General features: G+C 39.3%; 1 protein-coding gene across 1 annotated transcript in view; it reads left to right on the forward strand.

Annotated features, from left to right (window-relative positions):
* TAF4 (TATA-box binding protein associated factor 4) overlaps positions 1-19,827 on the forward strand; it is a gene marked incomplete at its 5' end in the record, with an annotated part of 36,328 nt that overhangs the window by 12,943 nt on the left and 3,558 nt on the right. Inside the window, 13 exons of the mRNA XM_082292708.1 lie at positions 7,791-7,957; positions 8,717-8,836; positions 10,468-10,587; positions 11,333-11,455; positions 12,142-12,231; positions 13,267-13,521; positions 13,724-13,868; positions 14,378-14,492; positions 15,102-15,271; positions 15,880-16,010; positions 16,655-16,780; positions 18,186-18,242; positions 18,324-18,443. Of these exons, the coding sequence (XP_082148834.1) occupies positions 7,791-7,957; positions 8,717-8,836; positions 10,468-10,587; positions 11,333-11,455; positions 12,142-12,231; positions 13,267-13,521; positions 13,724-13,868; positions 14,378-14,492; positions 15,102-15,271; positions 15,880-16,010; positions 16,655-16,780; positions 18,186-18,242; positions 18,324-18,443 (1,739 nt within the window). The remainder of the gene's footprint in view (positions 1-7,790; positions 7,958-8,716; positions 8,837-10,467; positions 10,588-11,332; positions 11,456-12,141; positions 12,232-13,266; positions 13,522-13,723; positions 13,869-14,377; positions 14,493-15,101; positions 15,272-15,879; positions 16,011-16,654; positions 16,781-18,185; positions 18,243-18,323; positions 18,444-19,827) is intronic.

Here is a 19,827-nt window from a genome sequence, read left to right on the forward strand (position 1 = left end):
TTTCAAATGAACAGGTAAGATTTTTTTCCATATGGGATCACTGTTAAATGCAGTGACTTTTTGGCTTTCCAACATTCCAACGTTATTCCTTTAACTATATTCTTAAAAGGTTTGTGAACCAATATTTTACAAATGATTCACTTCTTCACCATTTAGACAGTACAGTTGAGTTGGGTTGTTTGAAACTGAACTCTTGCATAGTAAGAGTAAGGAAAAGCTTTTAAAATGAAACAGAGTTTTTTGTCTGCTGGCTCTTGTAAGAAAAACCAAGCAGTTTTTCATAATATGAACTTTCATACTTGGTCTGTACAAAATGCGCTTTCTGTGCACTGCGGTGAGGATTCTTGAGGATATTTGCAAACATATCTTTCACCTGTGTTGGCAACAATGATAAATCAGCTGTTGAAGAATTTATTTTCCTGAGACCATAATGGCTGGTTGGAGTCTGAATGTGCCGGTTGGGGAGAGTAGTGATAGCCAACACTGGAGTGCTGCAGTAAACTAATGCTGTACCAAAACTTGTAGGCACTGTGTCTGGGTAGAATTCTACTTTACTCCAGAGTGACATGAGTTGAAAAGGAAATGGAATTTGCTTTTGTAGTTCTTGTCTAAAACTGTGCCATGCCAGTCTTCACTGTGTGTAGTATTTAGTGCTTGTCAGGAGAGACTCCAAGTACTTTGTGTTAGAGATGCTCTGAAGCAACACCTGACAGTCGTGCCATGTTTTTTCATGGTAAGTTGTAGCTCACCTTCAGTGCAGCAGGTGCTGAGCATTTAACAGGTCTCTTTCATGGGGCACAGTGTGTCCTGTGTGCTCAGCACAGCTCTGTGCAGAACCTCAGCCTCATGGCTTTGGGGTGCCCGTTACTCTGAACAAGGCATGAGGGAATTGGTGCAGACTCTCAGGTTGCTCCAGTGTGCTGGACAGCTCTGTCACTGCCTGGCAGGGAACGTATCTACTACTACCACCTTGTGTTTGTACAGCCTGACCTCATCGTGCCAGTGCAGGGCAGCCACTTGTGGAGCAGCTGAAGTCTCACATAATCATGGGGTTGTTCTGAGCTGGGGCATTTGCTGATACCTCCTGATTCCTGCACTATGGAGACTTCTCCTTAGGCACTGTGCTTTATCCTTGTGGGGCTAAGGTGTCTTCATACAAATCATGAAACAGCAACGTTTGTTGATGAAACTTGAGAGTTTGGATTGCTGATGAGGTCAAAGGCTTTGGCAAGAAAGTTCAAGTAAATTTTTTCTGGACTTATGCAGCACAGGTCTCCTGAGATTCTAAGCACCTAAACTTAAGTATATCTGCAGTGGTGCATGTTCTTCCTCAGGTGCGAAGTAGTGTGTCTTCAATAACATCTAATCCATGTTCTGTCCTACTCATCTTGATTTGTAATCCCTGTTTCTCATGAGTTGATGTGTAGATGGTCCTTCATGAGCTGCTACACATCTGGTTTGTTACAGATGCTAGTCTTTAATGTGTGTAAATAATTTAAATCTGCTAGAAATTGTCTGCATTTAGGGAAGATTTCCTTAATTACCCAGATTTTCGTGGAGCTGCAGTGGTCTAGTAGACTTCAATAGGTTCTTTCTGCTTTTCTTGGGCTTTCATTCCTGTAGAGTAGGAGTTTGTCCTGGTGGATCAGTTACTGTAAGAGGAGGAATGGTGGATTGTTGGACAGAGTTGGTGTCGGTACCAGGTTATCTTTTCCTTTTCTGCAGTAAGGGACCCTGTCACACAAATCACTTGATCTGAAAGCTCTTCTTGTAGTTTGTATAGGCAGCTGTATTTTTCTCCAGCTCTCTCTCTGGTATTCTGGCATTTTTGTATCGGAAAAATATTAGAAACTTTGTCCTTTTATAAGGGTTTTGTCATTCTGAGGTCCCTGTGTAACATGATCCAATCACTTACAGAGCATGGACTCATCCCCTTTGCTTTAGATGGTTTTTGTGGTGTGTGTGATAACTTGCATAACCTTACACACACGTTTACTTTCTGTTTTGTTGCAACAGAATCTCTTCTGACAATACCAAAAGGATACTTTCATAAAGCTTTCTCTTGCTAGTATGGCACAACCCATTTAGGATTACTGTCAAATTTTTCTGCCATGTCAAATGTTTGCAGCATCTTGCCACAAATGAGTGTGTGCTCAAGAGCTTAAGGCCCAAAGGACTTTGACGTGAAGATAACCTCTTAGTGAGCTTCCCTGGCAAATCTAGTTAGGATTTGAAGATTTGTCAGACGTCAGTGGACTGTATGATCAATAACCTTCTTTTCTAGAGGTGTTTGTAAGGACTTTGATTTTCTGCACCAGAAGCATCAGTTCTCTGGTTATTCTTTCAGGCTTGGACATTCTTTCTGAACACCAGCATGTGTGTCTATTGATTCCTTGCTGCCTAACAGTTCTCCCTGACCCCAGTTGTTTTTTCTTGGGAAGTTTTTCAGTTACCTTTTTATATTTAGAAGAGAACTTCTTCAGGAGACTAGAAGAGTATATTCTCCATGCACTTTCAAGATACTGTATCCATTAATTCTTCTGTCGTGTCTCAGAAAAAAAACCAACTTACTAAAAGTCTAGGTTCTTAGTTCTGACTTGATCTGGATTAACCATGAGCTATATTGTGAGTAACAAGCAAAATCTGCAAGCTTGAACCGTCTGTTCTTCTGTTCAGTGTCTGCATCAGAAAGAGACATGATGTCACTTGGTATTGGATAGGATCCTGTGCAGGGTTTGTGTTTCACAGGCAAGAGTTTTGTCCTTGCACACTGGTAAGCCAGTGACAGGCGTGGGCACACCTTGCTGTGTCCTCTCATTTAGGTGCTTACTGACTGGAGATGGAGTCCTTCAGTGTGTCCCCTATGGTATGGATGGAGTCCCTGAGACATGGAGCAGCATCCTGAGAGGTGGCACCGGGATATGCTGCTGTTGGAGTGGCCTCCTGTTGGGTGTGGCTGTCAGAGGGGACACTGCTGGACTGTGCACTTCCTAAGAACGCTGATCTGAAGGTGCCTGCTGTATCTGCAGATAGTTTTATCTCCCTCACTGGGAAGTCCAGCTCCTCTAAATGTTATTAATCAAGATTTACCAGTAAAAACTGATAACAAAACAGGAAACCGTTTTGGTTTGGTTTATTTTTTGGATGTAGGGGTACTCTAGCAACAAAGTTGTATGTCTTTGGAATTACACAGATAATCAGAGTGGTCTGCAAAAGCTACAAAATATATTATTAATCTTCCTTATCGTTCTGTTAAATTTTTTCTCTAGTCTTTGTTAAGCCATGTTTCAAAGAAAAAGGGAAGAGGGAAGCATTAGGAAAAAAGTCTGGTTTGTGTTTTTCTGATATGTCCTATGGCCAGAGCTCTTCACTTTTTATTCCAGCGCATGATTTTACACATTTTATTAATTGAAAAAACACCAACAAAGAAAAAAAACCCCAAAGCACAACACTTTATAAATGGAAATGTCATTAGCAAATGGGAATACAAATAAGCAAGAGGCAAAGACAACACTGTAGAATCACGCAGCTACATCATATAATGATGGCATTTTCCATCCCAAACAGTCTTGTAAACGGGAGTGGTCTGGGAAGGTCTCCACAGCAAGCAAACATGAGGTGACCATTGTGTGCTGGTCAGGAACACAAGTCTTTTTGGTATCAGGAACAGCCAACTGAGTTTTGTTAATCCTTCATTTGGATTGAATTGTTTAATTCAAACTGAAATGTGAGCGTCTTTCAGGATTCTCTTAAGCCTCTAACTTCTAACAAAAATGGTAATTAATTTTAATTTTAATTAGTTTTTTAATGAGAGACTTGGAAAGAATTCTTGACTGTTTGCATTTTTAATAGTGAATATGATTTTTAGAGTACACGTGATCAGACTTTCTAGGGAAAAGAAGGCAGAGAGATACTTAAAATGGCCAAGTTTTATTGTCACCTTTTTCTAATTGAATGTTTCCAGTGATCTTTATTAGCTGTTTGGTCTCAAATAGTAATTAATCCATTAATCCAGGAACAAAAACCTGGTGGATAAAACAGAAAGATGTTTTTCATCTTTATATATGTTGCTGAATTGAATTGAAACAGTGAGATAAGTTACACAATTCTAGCTGTCTTCTAGTGCCTGTAGTCACTTCTGACCTGGTTCATTCAGTATTTGCAGCCTTATGCATTGAGGTTTGAGGTTATGATACTTACCTGTATTTCAATATTTAAAATATAAGTTCTGGAAAGAAATTTCTTTTTCTACACATGCGGCTGTCAGCCCTTCCTCTTCTCCACTGTCACAAATTGTTAACTGATGTTCATGTATGGATGGAGAGAAGGGGGTGTTACGGTGCAACAGTGACTTTGTTTAGAAGTAGGAGATAAATGGGACTTTGTTTTTAATTCTTAATTGAGTTATCTCCAATAACCCTTCTGAACTTCACTGAAAATCCACTTAATGCCAACTTGGGTATAGTTTTGGGTTAGTGAGTTCGTTTTTTAGCTAATTGGGTTGGAAAAGAGTCTGTAATTGGGCTGGGGGGAGAGAAGCTCAGAGAGCAGCTCCATCTCCCTTTTTAAAGAATTCCCATCAAGGCAAGGCTGGAGGGGTGTTTTGTGTTCAGTCAAAACTTCCTTGCCTGTAGTACTGGAGAACTTCTGCACAGAATTTTCAAGTTCATCACATTCTGAATTTTTACGCCTTTTCCAAAATCACCCATACACCAACAAGCTAACGTTCCAAGCAGGTAAAATTTCTCGTATCATCATACTGCGATTAAAGTTTATGCAAGACTAGTCAGATGGTAGTAATTGTCTTTATGTTTGTATGTAGCCCATGTGTACAGGAATTTATCAGTGGTAGAGCCTGATTTAATGACATGTTAGAAACTATATAATTGAAAATAACTATGTATCAAATTTGAGTGGGAATGAAAGAACTATTTAAATAGGGACAGATATAAATGTGGCTTTGTATGAGTTACTTTTTTATTATGACTTCAATACTTGAAAGCAAGTACTTCAGACTTCCCATAGTTAGAAATCTAACAGGGTAGTGCTTAGAGTCAGGGTTTGAATTACAAATGATTGTTTTGTCTGTCTGCTGCCAAAAATTGAACTTTCTTGATATGTTTTCTAAAGCTCACATTAATATGCTTTTCAACTGTCTGTTTGAGCAGTTGTGCTATGTTAATGTGTAGGCATGTTCTAATTTTGCATGTAGCTCAGGGAGAATATTTCGTTGTTCAGATGTTGTGCTTGCACTTCAGGGGTATTGAACCTTCGCATTGTGGTTATTTCCCCTCTTTTCTTTCTCCTCATTCATATTTTGGGGAGCAAAGCAGTAAGTTGACAGTACTGCTGTGCAAGGGGTGTTTTGGTGTGTGGTGCAGACACATTGCTGAACCTGATGTGTGTGTTGAGCTGGAGACAGGAACAGGTACCACAGAGCTCTGGGCTGTATCTATATTTACAGCGTCTGCCTGATGTTGTAAAAGTTCTCATGTGCAGGTGAGGTGCCTTGGCTTGGTGCTTTCAAATAACTTCAGTCACTTTTGCGCTGAGAAAGATGTTTGAACTCACCCCCCCCCCCCCATCCAAAACTAGGCTTAGTATTTCTAATGTTGCTTCTGTAAGGAAAAAATATATAACTCTTTAAAGAATTTGGGTGGTACGTTAACTTTAGGATATCCTAGGAAACCCTCAAACTGGTGAATTTTAGGAAGAAGAGTTTGTTATGGGCTGTCAGTATAATTCTGTGGTATTTAAGGACTTCTGAGAGCGTGGGCATTGGTAATTGCATGGGGCCTTTTCAATTGCTAGAAACTAAATAGTACTCAACAAGCCTTAATATTTGATGTTGACTTGAAAATAGCTCCTCTAATCAGATTTCCACTGTACCAATGATTTCAGTTATACTAATATTGAAGATTTCCCCTGATTCAGCATTTAGCTGCTTCAGCTGATGACAAAAATGGGCAATGTGAGTTCATTTCCCAAGATTTTATGTTTGCACTCTGAAGAGGATGCCAGGGTCTGTTTGTGCAGGAATGAGGTTGATGTAGTAGCAGGTCATTCTCTAGTCTTTAAAATGTTCAATTTCTCTGCCTTTTGTCGGTAGCCCCCTACCCACAGTGTGAGGCTGACGGTGAGAAAATAATGATGTTTCTAGTGAGCAGCCCACAGGATCAAGCTCTGTGTTCACTCTTCAGGTCTTTAAGTTCTCATAAGATGTGGTGGTGGTGGTGTGTACCTTTAAAGGAAATACTTTGTCCATAAGTTACAGAAGCAGACACCTTACGTTTTGGAATGGCTTGGAAAATAGTTTTTTGGACCTGACAGCTAAACAAAGAGTATTTATTTCTACAGTCTGAAAGATAATAAATAAGTTTCTCCCCCTCCTCCTTTCCTACAGAGGAACACTTTGAGGATATTTGTTTCCAGATATAACACTTGTCCATAGCACTTTGTGGGTCTCACCTTAACACTTTTAAATAAGTTGTGATGGAAAGTCACCTTTTGGATGTAAACTAGTTTAACATCTCTGTGTGACTCTGCTTCATTAAAAGAGAGTTAATGTAGAGAACGTAAGGAAAAAATTAGGGGCAAATCAACTAAGGCTTTTCTTTTGAACTCATTTTCATAGAAACCCGTATGTGAATTTTTGCAGTTTACTTGTAAAACTGTCCAAGAAAACTGTTTAAGGCATTGTCTGTAAACATTTCAGCACTTCTCTAGGATAAAAAAGCAAATAAAAGCTTGATTCTTTTGAAGTAGTCATGCTCTGAGATGCAATAGACCACATCTCCAGATATTGTTGGGGTGTATGTATGGGCTTTTGATTCACTGAACAACACTTTAGAAATAACTTTCTGATTTCACTAGTGCCTCTTGATTTTCATGGTGAAGGTTCTTCCTGTAGTTGCTCAGAAAAGCCAACTAATTTTGAGTGCCCAGTCTCCTTAGGTGGCTTTTTCAGAACTGATGAGGTCCTGAGGCTCTCAGGGACTGAGTGAGGCATGCTGAGTGAAGGAGCTCTTGGCAAACAGTTCATGTTGTCCAGATCTTGTTTGTGCCTTCAAGGAAGAGAGAGTCTCATCTGAAAATCTGCCTGTTAAAATCTGGTTCCCTATAGCTACCCAGTGGGGTTAAGTGTATTGATCTGAGTGACTGAGCAGGGAATGGCTTCCTCATTTCCCTCTCTGTTTTATTTTTCATTTGGGGTGTAACATGGCACAGTGCAGTCTGTTGCTGATGCACATGAGAGAGATTATGATTTTATAGCCACTTTCATTACTAAATTGGTTATGGGAAATTAATTTAGAACTTAGACAATTGTGTTGCTGTTGATGGTGAAGCCTAGGTTTAATTATTTTTATTCCCTTCTTAAAGACAAACTAATAGGAATTTTGCCTAACGGCAGGATTTTCTTGTATTTGTAGCATCTCACAAAACAAATTTCTTAGTAAAGAGCAGGTAGGATTTTCACAGGATTGCTCATTTTAACTTTTAGTCACATGGAATATTTGTGGTTGGAGCAGATACAACTCATTGTATTCTGATGCACACCATACTTAGCATTTAGACAGAGTATTTCTGAAATTAAGCTATTCTATACAAAATGCTGTAATGCAGCTGAGTATTTTGCTTTTATTCTAAACCCCTTTTGTTAGCTGCCTAGTCCTTCAGCGGTACATTAATTGCATATGTACCCAACTTGGATTAAAAAAAAACAAACAGAAAAATATGTTCTTTGATATTTGCAAAGGATGTGTGTTCCGTGACCACTCTCTGTTTTGCAGGCATGGTCCTCGTGCGCAGTGAGAACGGGCAGCTGCTGATGATCCCCCAGCAAGCCTTGGCGCAGATGCAGGCACAGGCACATGCCCAGTCTCAGCCTCAGAACACTCTGACTCCTCGTCCTGCTACACCTACCAGTGCACCCCCAGTGCAGATATCCACAGTGCAGGTCAGTCCAGGAAGTTGTGATGCGAAAAACTGTAGGATTTATTTTTGTTCCCTGTGAAGAATACACGAGAAAGTGAGGTGTGATGTTAGTGATTTGAAGAAACTGTAGATCTAACTGGGGATATACAGACTTTTTATAAATTCATAGAATCACAGAATTGTTTGTGTTGGAGAGGTGTTGGAAGGGATCTTAAAGCTCATCCAGTTCCTGCCATGGGCAGGGCCACCTTCCGCTAGACCAGGTTGCTCCAAGCCCTGTCCAGCGTGGCCTGGAAGACTTCCAGGAATAGGGAGTCCACACCTCTCTGGGCAACCTGTGCTGGGGCCTCATCACCCTCAGAGCCAAGAATTTCTTCCAAATATCTAATCTAAATCTACTTTCCACATGGCATAGGCATTGCATTTTGTTCCTAATTCTGTTACAGCTTGGCCGTTACTCATCAAAAATATTTTTACATATCTGAATCTCATTAAGCTTAAGACTTTGATATAAAGAAGACCATATATGGTTAATGTGTACAACTCTTCTCCCCAAAATAAATATAAGGAAAAAAAATGGATATGGATATAAGTACACTGAGATTTTGACAGTTGCATCAGGTTCGAGACTGAAAATCCTTCTCAGAGTTTTCTAGTGGTTCAGATGCATTCTTTGATATCTGTGATAATGGTAACTCTGCAGAATCAGAACACTAGATAAAGTAGATGGTATTCAACTATGGGCACTGATGTGTCTGTGGTTTTTTTTCCTCTTCTCCAGGCTCCAGGAACGCCCATTATTGCACGACAGGTGACACCAACTACTATCATCAAGCAAGTGTCTCAGGCTCAAACAACAGTGCAACCCACGACAACGCTACAGCGTCCCCCGGTTGTGCAAGTAAGTGTGTAGGGAAGTAATGTGTGTGTGAGACTGCCAGGCACACAGGAAATGCAATTGCTCAGTGCAGGGAAGAAATACCTTCTGGATTAGCCTTTCTAAAACATCTGCAGGTCTCAGTGTATATTTTGGATGTACAGGTATAATTTTTTATAAGTATATTGTTATTATTTCATATTATACCTATGCATATCTCTATTTAAAGGTATCCTGTTAGTAGTTTATATAATCACATAGCTGGCTGAAATAAAATACTTTATCCTTTCTGCCTTAAGAAAGTGACAAGAATTCCCTTTGGATTTGGGGCTGTGGTGTTATTCCTGTGATGAATCTGCAACCCTCTGAATTCTGCAGCAAGATTTACAATTGCAAAGATGACTGCACTGGCAGCCTTCTCTTCCCCAAGCCTTCTCCCTTTCACATGAGTCTCTGCTTTGGTCTGTGTCCTTCTGGAGTCTGATAACTCAAGGATAGACTGATGTCAGTCTGGGCTTGCTTGGAAATTTTTTTTTGAGATACTGAGAGTTTGAAAAACAGGGCAGGAATGTGAAATTCTCCACATGGCTTCCAGGCAGCAGTGATACAATATGATTGCTGTCGCCTAATCTGTCTGATTGTGCTTTCTTCATCCTTTGAGTAGACAGGATTAGAGAGTTTTAATTTAAAACATGCAGGTTTTGCTATGCATCCAGTTAACCTTTTTCCCCTCAGAGAGCCTTTCCCTGTCCCAGTGATCTTTCTAGATCTGAGAGTTAATTTACCTAACTGAGTCTTCTGAATTTGCACTGCTGTTATACAGGACAGAAAAAAAATAAAAAATCATTCCATCTGCATATTTTGTGCTGTAATGAGCACACCATGGACTTCATTTATCCTGATTTCAAAAAAAATGAGACAAATGAAATCCTTGTCTCCCTTAGTTTCTCTGAAAATACCAATAAAATTAGCCTTGGCAGCAGGGGAGCCTCCTTCTTGTGTATCTTTATATAAAGAGCAAGTTTACAAATGATCTGTGAACATTCTGAGTGTCAGTTGTAGCTTGGTAGGAATTTGTTTCTCAGACTGGGTTGTTAATAATTAGACTGTTGGAAGCCCATGAATGAGCTGTGTATGTGAGAAGATCTTGCTCACAATGGTGATTCTTTGGGGTTGATATTCTTCCTTCAAATTACCAATTTGTCTACAAAACTAGAAAAATGTTTTGTCCCATTGTTCATGACAAAGACCTTGGTAAGACCGGGGCTTTTGTGTCAGTTGTGCCTTTTTTAAAAATTCCTCCCTTTGGAAGTGACATGTAATGAAACAGGCAAAAAGATAAATTGAATTCACAGGCATTCAGCACTTGTTTTGGTTGTATTTTGAAACCCCATTGGCTGAGATTATGGGACTTTATTTAGTGACCAAAAATCGCGCAATTTTTAATCAACTTTTGCGATTTCCGTTTCGAATGTTTTTAGTGCCATCTGGTGGCCGTTTCCTTCTACTGCACCAGACCGCACATGAGCGACTTATTTATAGCAGCTGTGAAAGGTGTTCTACTGCCCTGTGGCTCCTTTTCTGTTTGATGGCTCAGGAAAACAGGCTGCTAGTACGTTCCAAGGAGAATAATCCTGTGTTTGTATTCTCTGCAGCCTCAGATTGTTCTGGGTGGTTCTGCACAAACAACCGCGTTGGGGACAGCAACAGCTGTACAAACTGGAACTCCTCAGAGAACAGTGCAAGGGACAACGGCCACCTCCACTGCTGCCACAGTAAGATACTGATAAATGGAACATCTCTTTTTGTCCACTCTCATGTGCATGTGTGCATGGATGTGCATATATACACATACAGGTAAACACAGATGGTTAGTAAAGATGCAGGAATTCTGTGTGCTGTTGACCTTGAAAAGGTAAACTTTAATAGAACCATATAATTTACAAGGTGTGTATACAGGTCACTTGAATTTTGGTAAGTGTCAAAGTGTTTTTATTTCTGTAACAGTATTAAAGCACTTATTTTAAAAAAATAGATGAGATGTATTTTGTAGAACAGTGACTTGTTCAGCACTGTACAGTAGAATAAGTATGAGAAGGGATAAGCAGGTGGCGCTGATTCATTCAAGCTGCATGTTTCCAGGATTATAAAACAGGGAGAATCTATGTACTATGCACTGTGACACAAGAGCTTTACTATTTTTTGTCCTGCTAAAACACATTTTCCCATACACAGTGTGCCATTCTTGAAATACTTGGTGTTTCCTAACTTCATGAAGAATCATAATTTCTTAAATTTTAAAATAGAAATGTACAATACATATGTGTATGTAAAGTAAAATAATAATTCCTATTAATAAGTCTGTTTATGTTTTAAGTGGTGAGGGGCATGCATCTCTAAGTCTTACTCTGAAGTGATGAGCTAAAGGACTTTATTTCACGGAGTATATGGTCAGATCATGTGTTAAGGAGAGTTCGTCTGCCTTTCTCTGACTGTTTTCCTTTTACCCTTCCATCTAAGGAAACTATGGAAAATGTGAAGAAATGCAAAAACTTTCTGTCCACATTAATAAAACTGGCATCATCTGGAAAACAGTCCTCAGAGACTGCGGCTAACGTGAAAGAATTAGTACAGAACCTGCTGGTAAGAAAAGTTCATCAAAAGTTGTAAAACACAGCATCTGGACAAATTCAGACTCAAAAACTGGGGTTTTGTGGTTTTTTTTTCTTCAGAGGATGGAGTTTATAAAATCTGAGCTAAATCAAATTAACTTTGCCTCTTCTGAATTAAAATAGTTGCATAAATTTCCATTAAGTTTATAACTGAGACATGACTGCTCATATTCATGCATGAGAACATGAGTTCAGTTGAAGTGTGAGTAATGCAAGTAGTAGCTCTTTAAATTCTACATTTTGATAAAACAATGAATAAAAAGATGTATTATGTACTTTAGGGAAGACCCTACGGCTGGTGCATTAACTGAGTGTAGGAAATCACAAGTTTTTCCAAAAAACTGTTGCCTGGTGCTAATATAAAAGTTTGCATTTAATATTCATAGAATGAGTACTACTATTGCTTAGAGTAGTTGTTAGCAACCTGTAAGTTAGGGTAGAGCTGTGTATTCCAGATGTTATCACATAATAACCAGAGGTCTGTAGGTCTTGCTACTTGAAATTTGTGGTAAAATTAGTTACTACCATAAAGCAGTTGTTAACTAAAAATAGTGAGGGATGATAAAACCACTTACTTCCAATAACTCTTAATTTTTTTTTTTGGTGTTGAAAAGTTAATTTCTACAAGTTTGTTCATTTGGATTTTCTGTTTTAAAGGATGGAAAAATTGAACCAGAAGACTTTACCAGTAGGCTGTACAGAGAACTTAATTCTTCACCTCAACCTTACCTTGTGCCTTTCCTGAAGGTAATTTATCTTCACTACCCTCTCTTAATCTCTCTGCTTATATATCAGCAGCAATGAATACAAGCACTCCTTTCCCATTATAGGTGGAATTCCAAAATGATGTTAAAGGAAGTTTTAAATGGTGCTTGGTTAGGCTTTTGCTCCATTAAAAAACACTTTTTGTGTCTTAGTTCCTAGAGTTTGTTACTGTGATTTTTTGGCACAGTCAGTAACGTAACTTCTACCATGGTGACACATCATAGCTCTTTTGTGAGATCTGAAAAGTTTTCTTTCTGTGATTTAAACCACAAACCTATGAATTGATTTATTGCTCTCTTTTTAGTCTTACAAAGAAAACAAGGGATTCAGTGATGCAGAAAACTGTACCTTTTGGCAAGTCTTTTGCCTGTGTTGTTAACTGGTTTGGATAAGCAGGAAATTTGTCACCTCTCAATAATAAATGACATTTGTCATAAATTTTATAGTAGTTGGACATCTCAAAATAGTAAAACATTTACCATCTGAAAATCAGTGAAAGTACTACAGCATTAAATGGTAAGAATATAACTGCTTGGCTAAAGTATGATTAAGGGATGTAGTTGTAGGTGTGTGTTGACATTTCTGGGTTCTTAAATGCTTGTTCAACCTTGAGCTGTTCCTGAGGACAAAAATTGTTGCCATAAGAAAACAGCTAATTTAAGAAGCCACTAAAACACTGTGCTCTCTGTTGAGCTATTCTGAAATCTTCCCTGGTGTTCCAGTGCGACTTTTAAGCCATAGGACGACGGTCAAGGAAGGCAGCATGGGCTTGGGTTGTTAAATACATACCAGGGGTTCCAGGTAGGCTGCATAGCCTAGATGCCCATGATATCCAAAAGGTATTGTCCCTCTGTCCTGCTTAGTAAATAGGAGCAGGTTGGTATTGCTCACCCGTCACCTTTCCTCAGGTGCACACAGACCGATGCAATGGACTGAAACATGTTGCTTCTTTACAGTTAATACTGTGTGAGTCAGGATTAAACAACTCAACAAAACTCTTTCCTTTCCCCTTTTCAGAGGAGTTTACCTGCCTTGAGACAGTTAACACCAGACTCTGCAGCTTTCATTCAGCAGAGCCAGCAGCAGCAGCCGACGACGCAGGCGACGATAGCCACGATCCCGTCGGCGGCGGCCGTGCTGCTGAGCTCCTCGGTGCAGCGCACGGCGGGCAAGGCCACTGCCACTGTCACCAGTACCCTCCAGCAACCCGTCATCAGCCTCACTCAGCCCACACAAGTTGGTGTCAGTAAACAAGGGCAGTCCACGCCACTGGTATGTGAGCTGAAGTGCAGCGTTTGTTACTGCACAGGAGGTTTTTTGATAGTACTTCTTATATTGCTGGTTTAGCTCAATCAAAGATCTGAGAAAAAAAGTAAAACTTAAATTGCATCTTGATTAAAGTGCTGTTAGGGTTTGTTCTTCCTACCTGATTCTCGGATTATTTACAGTTCTTTTTTTTCCTTATTATTTGCAGGTTATCCAGCAGTCTCAAAAAGCAGGGGCATTGATAAGGCCTCCACAAGTAACATTGACACAGACACCCATGGTGGCATTGCGGCAACCACACAGTCGTATTATGCTCACTACTCCTCAAATCCAACTGAATCAGCTTCAGACAGGTAAGAGGTCAAGATACTTGTCATATGCCATATTTGACAGCATTAGCTGAAGTGTGGTTTAGGGGTTGCTTGGCCAGAGAACTTGTTGATACCCCATTCCTGGAAGTGTTCAAGGCCAGCCTGGATGGGGCTTGGAGCAACCTGGGATAGTGAAAGGTGTCAGAGGGGTTGGAACGAGATGATCTTTAAGATCCCTTCCAACCCAGACCATTCTGTGGTTCTGTGAATGTCAGTTCGTAAGTGCCTTGTTTGTACTACTGCTAAAATCTTCCAGTGTCTAGTGCTGTAGTCGCTCGGGGTACAGATCTATCAGAGCAGCATTGACAGTCAGAGAAATGGTTTGGGTGCTGGAATTGTGTGGGAGGGTCCTGTTTTTAGCTGGGTGAAATGCTGACAGAAGCTATTGAGGTCAAGTTTTTGTACCAGACCTGTTGCCATAACTACCTGTGACTGGCTTGCACATGTGAACTCCTATTGATGGAGTACAAATCCTGTCTGTCTTCTTGCAGTACCTGTGGTAAAACCAGCAGTATTACCTGGAAACAAAGCTATTGCCACTGTTTCGACACAAGTAGCTGCTGCTCAGAAGAATAAACTGAAAGAACCTGGGGGAGGCTCTTTTAGGTGAGGAACTGTATGTTTGTGCTTGTGCTGCTTGGGCAGCTGAACTCAGACCTTTCTGGTGCTGAATCTGTCTGGGGAAACTCACAATAACCTAGAGGTGGATTTTCTGGGGGCAGGTTTACTTCTTCATTAAAGACTTAAACAAACAGCACTGGACATACTCACGCCAGACTGGTTTTAGCATTTAGCTGGCACTAAACCTCATAAACAATTCCTGCCCAGACAAGCAAATGGAATTCATTCCTTCACTTCTCCCAGCTGTGCTTGAGTTACTCGCATGTACAGCCTGTCTTAGTGGTGAGGGCAGATTATTTTTGTTTTGTGTTAGTGATTTGTCTGGTCTCTTGTTCCTCAAGCTGTTTAAATATTACATAAGAAAGGATCTTGAAAAAACAGGAAGTACAAAATTAGTGCTCTTTGAAGTCAAAGCAGTAATGTCTCATTTACAAACAAATGAGTTGTATTTTACCATATCACAATAGCAAATAAAATGTAAAATTAAGTATTCAGGTTTATGGTGGAATTCATTATATGCAGCTGTGGTATCGTAGCAATGTGTGCAGATAAGCCCTAAATCATATGATTATAATAAATTTTCCTTCCTTTAAGGGATGATGATGACATTAATGATGTTGCATCAATGGCTGGAGTCAACCTGTCAGAAGAAAGTGCTCGGATATTGGCAACAAACTCTGAGCTCGTGGGCACATTAACAAGGTCCTGTAAAGATGAAACCTTCCTTTTCCCAGCACCTTTACAAAGAAGGATATTAGAAATAGGTATGTTCTTCTATCTTGAGCATCAGTAAAAACGAATTTCACTACTCTTAGGTTTACATTGGAGGCATTTTCCATGGAAACTGGTTTGAATAATTAAAAGTTGCTGGAGTATTACCTTCTGATATTTTCTGGGATATTCAGATGCTTGTGGGCAATCATTTGTCTTGTGAAAGTAGAATAGTGTCAAGGAATAGCAAACATAGATTTGCCTTCTAAAGTGATGGCAATTCAACATCAAAACTACTCAACCTGGCTGAAAGTCTGACTGTATAAACTGATAAGGTGTAACAAGCGTGACACAAACAATGAAGTAAGTCCAGAAGCACTTTTATCAGCTTTACTTAGTAATTTAGAATTGAGGATGGAACAAAAAGCAATCTTGAATTCTTTGTTAGGCTGTAGTACACAGCATTTATTAATAGATTGTCAGTTTTGTTAAACTAATAGGAATTTTCGTATGTATGTAATTTCCTGTTTAATCCTAGTCTGAGAAAAACCTGAAAGTGATATTTACCAAAAGGCATTTAAATTTCTACGACTGAGGTTATACTCACATTTAGCTGTATTGTAAAATGTTTTTGTACAACCCACTTATGTCCTGATTATAGGTAAAAAGCACGGAATAACAGAAATCCATCCTGATGTAGTTAGCTACGTATCACATGCTACACAACAAAGAATACAAAACCTAGTGGAAAAACTATCAGAGACTGCTCAACAAAGGAATATTTCCTACAAGGTAACTGCATTTAATTGCTCAAATCAAATGGCAAAATTGCACAAATTCAGCAGGCTGTGGTGTTGACTGTAATGCAGGAGTTCAGGTGTTCTTTGTTCTGTGAAATCAGGTTGTTTATTCTCTTTGACTGATTCACCTTCCATTAAGACATTAATACACATGGGTGACTAGAACTTTTCAGCTTGCATATACAAAATGGTTTTAAAACAAATGCAGAGAAGCTGTGCCCTCCCCTTTATTTATTATGTCAAATGTTTAGTGTGTGAGTGACTGTAGAGTCAGACAGATAAAAGCACTGTGTTGAATTCCCAAGGGACTGCTATCTGACAGATGTGTGTTCCTAATAGATGCAAATGCCTGAGCAGTATTTAAAAAAAACCATGCAGCTCTGTGAAATATGTTTGAGAGGTTAAAGCTGTGATGATACTAGTTTAGAAGTCAAAATCTGATGATTCACGGAATAGAACAAAATGCTTTTAAGAGTTCTAGCTGGTTTGACTGGTGTAAATATACTCCTGCTATTTGTCTGTAAAGGACAAAGTTAACATTGGAGCTTTGAATGTATGTGTTCTTCCCCAGTACAGTACAAGTTAACAGCTTTGTTTTTAAGAGAGTAATGAGAAACATATTTGCTGTATTTTCAGGATGATGAAAGATATGAACAAGCAAGTGACGTTCGGGCACAGCTCAAGTTCTTTGAACAACTTGATCAAATAGAAAAGCAGCGTAAAGATGAACAAGAAAGGGAAATTTTAATGCGCGCAGCAAAGGCAAGTGCTTGGCTTTCACACGTGTTTGCAAAGTGTCATTTTTGACATCAAAACTGCAGAGTTTCTTTTCATTCTAAAACACTTGCAGTGAAGGGAAAGACTAATCTTCAAAGATGGAACTTGATGAATGTGTTCTTAACTAGAGCTCAGTTTTGCTTTTCATTGTAAAGCATGGGAAACAGCTTCTTTGCCACTCTGATTGCATGTTCCCAATTAAAGGGAGTCTTGAAATTTAGTTTTTGCATTTTGCATTGGCAAAAAAAGATGAATTTTGTAGCTTGGTGGTACTCTTAAATGTAATAGAGAGGTTACAGGTATTTTGGAAACTAGAAATAAAATTCAGAAAGATTTTTGCAAATTGGAGGAATACAATAAGTAAGAAGCAGTTGATATAAACATGAATGTGAATATTAAACTGTGGTTTTACTCAGTGAATATCAAATGAATATGATTAGATAAGGGCACCCTAGAAATAATTCACAAGACAACCTATGTTTTCTGTTAGTTTTGTGATCCAGCATGAGTTGACAATGTCAAAACCCAAATTTATTTTGTTGTTGGCCTAAAGAACGTGAGGGATTAACAGCACTCAGGATTTGATAGGACAAGAGGAAATGGCCTCAAGTTGCATCAGGGGAGGTTTAGATTGAATATTGAGAACAATTTCATCACTGAAAGGGTTGTCAAGCCCTGGAACAGGCTGCCCTGCACAGTGGTTGAGTCACCATCCTTGGAAGTATTGTGTAGGTATGGCACTTGGGGACATGGTTTAGTGGTGGTCTTGGCAGTGCTGGGGAAACAGCTGGACTTGATGTTCTTAAAGGTCTTTTCTAGTCAAAACGATTTAGTGATTCTGAAAGTATGACATGCACAAGGAATTGCAGGTGCCCGGTGAAATGGGCAGTTGCTGATGTAAATGGTCTTTGGTCACTCAGGTGCACTTTGTTCACACTGCAGCCTGACCTATGTGTGTAGGTGTAGCAGAAAGATCTGCTCTGAGTAGGTGCCTGGTTACCCAGCAAGGGGAGGAATTGTTCCGAGAAGTACAGGTCTGATTCCTTTGTTCATATGCAAAGTGTGTAATTCAGTTCACAGGTCTGTGTAATTTGTGTCTTGTAATGGTTGCATTAAAGGCATAATTGCCTGGCTACTCTTTGCTGTCTTTAACAAAGCAGAAAAATGGGATGCCTTTTCAAAAATAGATACATTAAACTAAGAGAAGGAAAAATTTTAATTTCTAAAAGTTGTTTACCACTGTTGCCCTCTCTGGGAGTGGTAGGTATTCCCCACTTGCTGCTGAAGTTGAAGAAAAGCTTTCATATATAATCTTTAACTGCTTTTGTAACTGAATTAATTTTTCTTTCTTTTCCTCCAACCACCTCATGTTCATCCTTAATCAACACAGTCTCGATCTCGACAAGAAGATCCAGAACAGCTTAGGTTGAAACAGAAGGCCAAGGAGGTGAGTGCTGACATTAACATGAACTTTTATTTTGGAAATTGAAATAGAAATAATGAGCCATCCTTGTTCTGGCATACGCAGATGCAGCAGCAAGAGCTAGCACAGATGAGACAGAGGGACGCCAACCTGACTGCGTTAGCTGCCATCGGTCCCAGAAAGAAAAGGAAAGTAGATTCACCAGGATCTGGATCAGGGACAGAGGTACAGTATAATTGTCACCTTTGGTTTTGCTGCCTCAGCCTCTGTGCAAACCTTTCTGCTCAGAGCTTTTTCCCCAGTTTGTGGAAGCTCCCTGAGCAGCCAGAAGTGTTTTGTGTTCGTATTTGCTCGCTCCAAGGCCAGGATCAATTTTTAGCACCTGCGTAGTGGCATAGGGAATAGAATCTGAGTTGTCATTCCCTGACTCGAGGAACTGGAGAGATGTTAGAAAAACCATCTCTGATCTCAAGCCTCAGCTTTTTGGACCTCCATAGTTTTGGAAGGAGATTTATGTGGATGTAACCAATCTAACTTGGAGTGCAGAGTAAGGCTGCTGAGGTAGGTGGGGTGGTAGAATTGAATCACTGCTAAATTTGACAGCAGGAGCCTCAAGTTACAGGAGCTTGCCTAATTTCTTTCTTCAGCAGTTGATTGGCCTTAGTTTTCATGTCTCTGCAGCAGATCAGTTTGACCAGTTCCATTTGATCAGGATGTTCTTGCGCATCCTTGTATATTCTACTGTTGACTCTGTCTTTTAAGAACTTCCCTGCAGACGAAGTGTCAGAATGCTCAGTGTCTCATTCATTTAATATTAATTTACATTCTGGCAGATGACTATCTGCTGTATTTTTAAACACGTAAATAAACAAGAAATGGTATAAAATTGCTTTCTGCATGAGACATTCAATGTAGGATTTCTCTAATGTTTAAAAGGAACAAAATATTCTTGAATATTGTCATTTATTGGACCAAAAGCTCTCTTCATAATTTGAGGATTTTTCCCCGTGGGGTTTTATGCCTGATAGCAAGTGACAGCATAGTAATAGTTTAATAATTCTGTTTATTACTCCTTGAGCATTCTGAATTTTCAGTGCTAAAGCATTTATACTGTAGAAAAGCCTCAAAGAGTTCACCTTGTTTTATACTGAATTGCTAGAAGTAATAATTTACATGTGCTTGATGTAAAATGAGAGAGAAAAATCTGAATACTAGTAAATGTTATTTTTGTTTATAAAAAAAAATCAAGCCTCTTGAGATCTTTTAAAGTAATTTTAAGTTTTGAAATTTACTAAAATGTCTGCTACTGAGAATAAGAGTTGTTTTTATATAAGCTGACAAATTACTCTATTAAAGGTTTATAGATGTGGTTTAAAATTATGAAAATTGCAGAATGGGGCACTTTGCAAAGATAGATGTGTACACAAATGAAGTTGTCTCAGAGGAATATGCTGAAGTACCTCATGCAGAGTTAATGTTGGCATTGCTTACTCCTGCATGCTCAGCTGTGCCACCTTAATGGTCTGTTAATGTCACTTAGGTTATGGGATGTATTGTGCATCTCCTGTGAACACTTGTTTGTATTTCATCTAAATCTGACTAATTTAGT

Source organism: Coloeus monedula (assembly GCF_965178545.1).
Source record: "Coloeus monedula genome assembly, chromosome: 17".
Taxonomy (NCBI): Eukaryota; Metazoa; Chordata; class Aves; order Passeriformes; family Corvidae; genus Coloeus; species Coloeus monedula.